This window comes from Monoraphidium neglectum (assembly GCF_000611645.1).
Source record: "Monoraphidium neglectum strain SAG 48.87 unplaced genomic scaffold scaffold04323, whole genome shotgun sequence".
NCBI classification, from domain to species: domain Eukaryota; kingdom Viridiplantae; phylum Chlorophyta; class Chlorophyceae; order Sphaeropleales; family Selenastraceae; genus Monoraphidium; species Monoraphidium neglectum.
Genome location: NW_014009306.1, coordinates 1 through 1755, shown reverse-complemented (window position 1 = coordinate 1755; position 1755 = coordinate 1). Strand labels below are relative to the sequence as shown.

The window sequence follows — 1755 nt, the reverse complement described above, 5'->3', positions numbered from 1 at the left end:
AACACGCCAGGGTTCACCACGGGGGCCTTTGAGGGTGCCCTGTGCGCGGCCGGCATCGAGGTGTGCACCGTGGCCGCGCGCGCCTGGAAGAAGGACGTGGCGCTCATAAGGGCCGACAAGGGCGACAGCCGCGCGCTGGCGGCGCGCGCGTTCCCGGAGAGCGCTGGCCTGGTCAGGTGCGTGTCGCCTTTGCGCTGGCGCAGCGCTGCGCTTGGCATGGGTGGGAGCGCCGCGCGGACAGGCTGTCGGCGCGGCGTGGCGGGTGGCGCCGTCAAGGGCCCGGCCACGGCATTGCTCCTGCACCCGCCTGGGAGTGTCTCCTTTTCCTGGCCGAGCAACGTACTCCGCCAGTGCTTGAGCCGTGGCGTTGGAGCGCGACCAATGGTTGAAGCCATGGATTTGCCGTTCTGCGCGAGGCGGCCTCGGCACACAGTGCCGAAATGAAGAGCGCCCGCCCTGACCCACCCCTTGCATCCCCGCACACCCTCCGCCCCCTCCCAGCCGCATCAAGGACCACGGCCGCGCCGAGGCTCTGCTCATAGCCGCGTGGGGCGCAGGGCTGCGCGCGACGGAGCGCGGCGGGCCGCTGTCGTGGGGGCCGCCGCGGCGCGCGCTTATGGACGGGTGCCTGCACGTGCTCACGCCCTCGCGCCACGCGGCACGCGGCGGGAGCGGCGACGGGAGGCCTGCGGGGCCGGCGCTGCTTGAGGCGGTGATTGGGCGGCGCGGCAAGGCGGCGGCGGGGGCGGATGGGACCCGCGGTCGCGGCGCGGGGCGGCGGCGGAAGGCTGCAGAGGGGCGGCAAGGAGCAGATGAGGCAGGGATGGAACAGCAGGAGCAGCAGCAGCAGGAGGAGGAGGAGGAAGATAGCCTAGAAGCGGGACAGGAGGACGAGGAAGAGGAGGAGGGTGGACTAGTGGCGGGACACGAGCCGCAGGAGGGGGGGGAGGAGGAGGGGCCAGCGGCCCAACGCAGGCGGCGACCGCGCGCCGCCCAGCGGCGGGCCACCACATCACTGGCGGCCGCGGCGGCGCCGTCTCGCAGCACCGAGCGCGTGGCCAAGGCCCGCAAGACGGCGGCTGCCAAAGCGGTGGCGGCGGGCGGCGACGGGTGACAGGGGAGGGGCAGCTCTGCCACCTTGGAGCAACCCGCGTTGGCGAATCCGTTGGTGTTTTGAACCCTGATCAATAGACTCACAGGGTGCCTGCTCAGTGGGTGCATTCCGCAACGCCCAACGCGCCTTGCTTGGAATTCCAGGCATCTCTGTAAAATGTAAGCGTCATTCACACACATGCACACACACACAAGCGCGCGCGCGCTGCCGCCTTCGCTTGGATTGGTTGAGGCGTGCGGCTGTGCCGCCGGCTGTCATGGTGAGGGGCATCGCCCAGGCTGGAGCAGCTCCACAGGCCCACCAGGGTTGCAGGGCCCACGCACAGCGCAGGGCGTAACGATTCGTTACAAAGGGCCAAATGTGGCCGCCGCTGCGGTGCGCTGGAAATGTCGCGCTGAGCCAGCGGGGCGCCATAAAGTGGGCAGGCCAGTGCTTGCTGGGGAGCTATGCTACTGTGGATGGAGTGCATGGCACCAGTGCGTATCATCTGACTCCACCAGAAGACATAAAGGGTAAAATCACAGCGGAGGGTCACGAGCCGCAAAAAGACAGCAGAGGGTGCCGCGGGCCTCAACACGCCGCCTCAGCCTTGACCTCCACCCCCTCCGCGGCGCCACCCTCCCCCTCCTCCCCATCCTCCC

At 69.7% G+C, this 1755-nt stretch overlaps 1 protein-coding gene across 1 annotated transcript in view; it reads left to right on the top strand.

The window, feature by feature from the left end:
* MNEG_14204 (hypothetical protein) overlaps window positions 1-1114 on the top strand; it is a gene marked incomplete at both ends in the record, with an annotated part of 3334 nt that extends 2220 nt beyond the window's left edge. Inside the window, 2 exons of the mRNA XM_014037323.1 lie at window positions 11-176; window positions 502-1114. Coding sequence (XP_013892777.1) covers window positions 11-176; window positions 502-1114 — 779 coding nt within the window. The remainder of the gene's footprint in view (window positions 1-10; window positions 177-501) is intronic.
* Window positions 1115-1755: the final 641 nt, after the last annotated feature.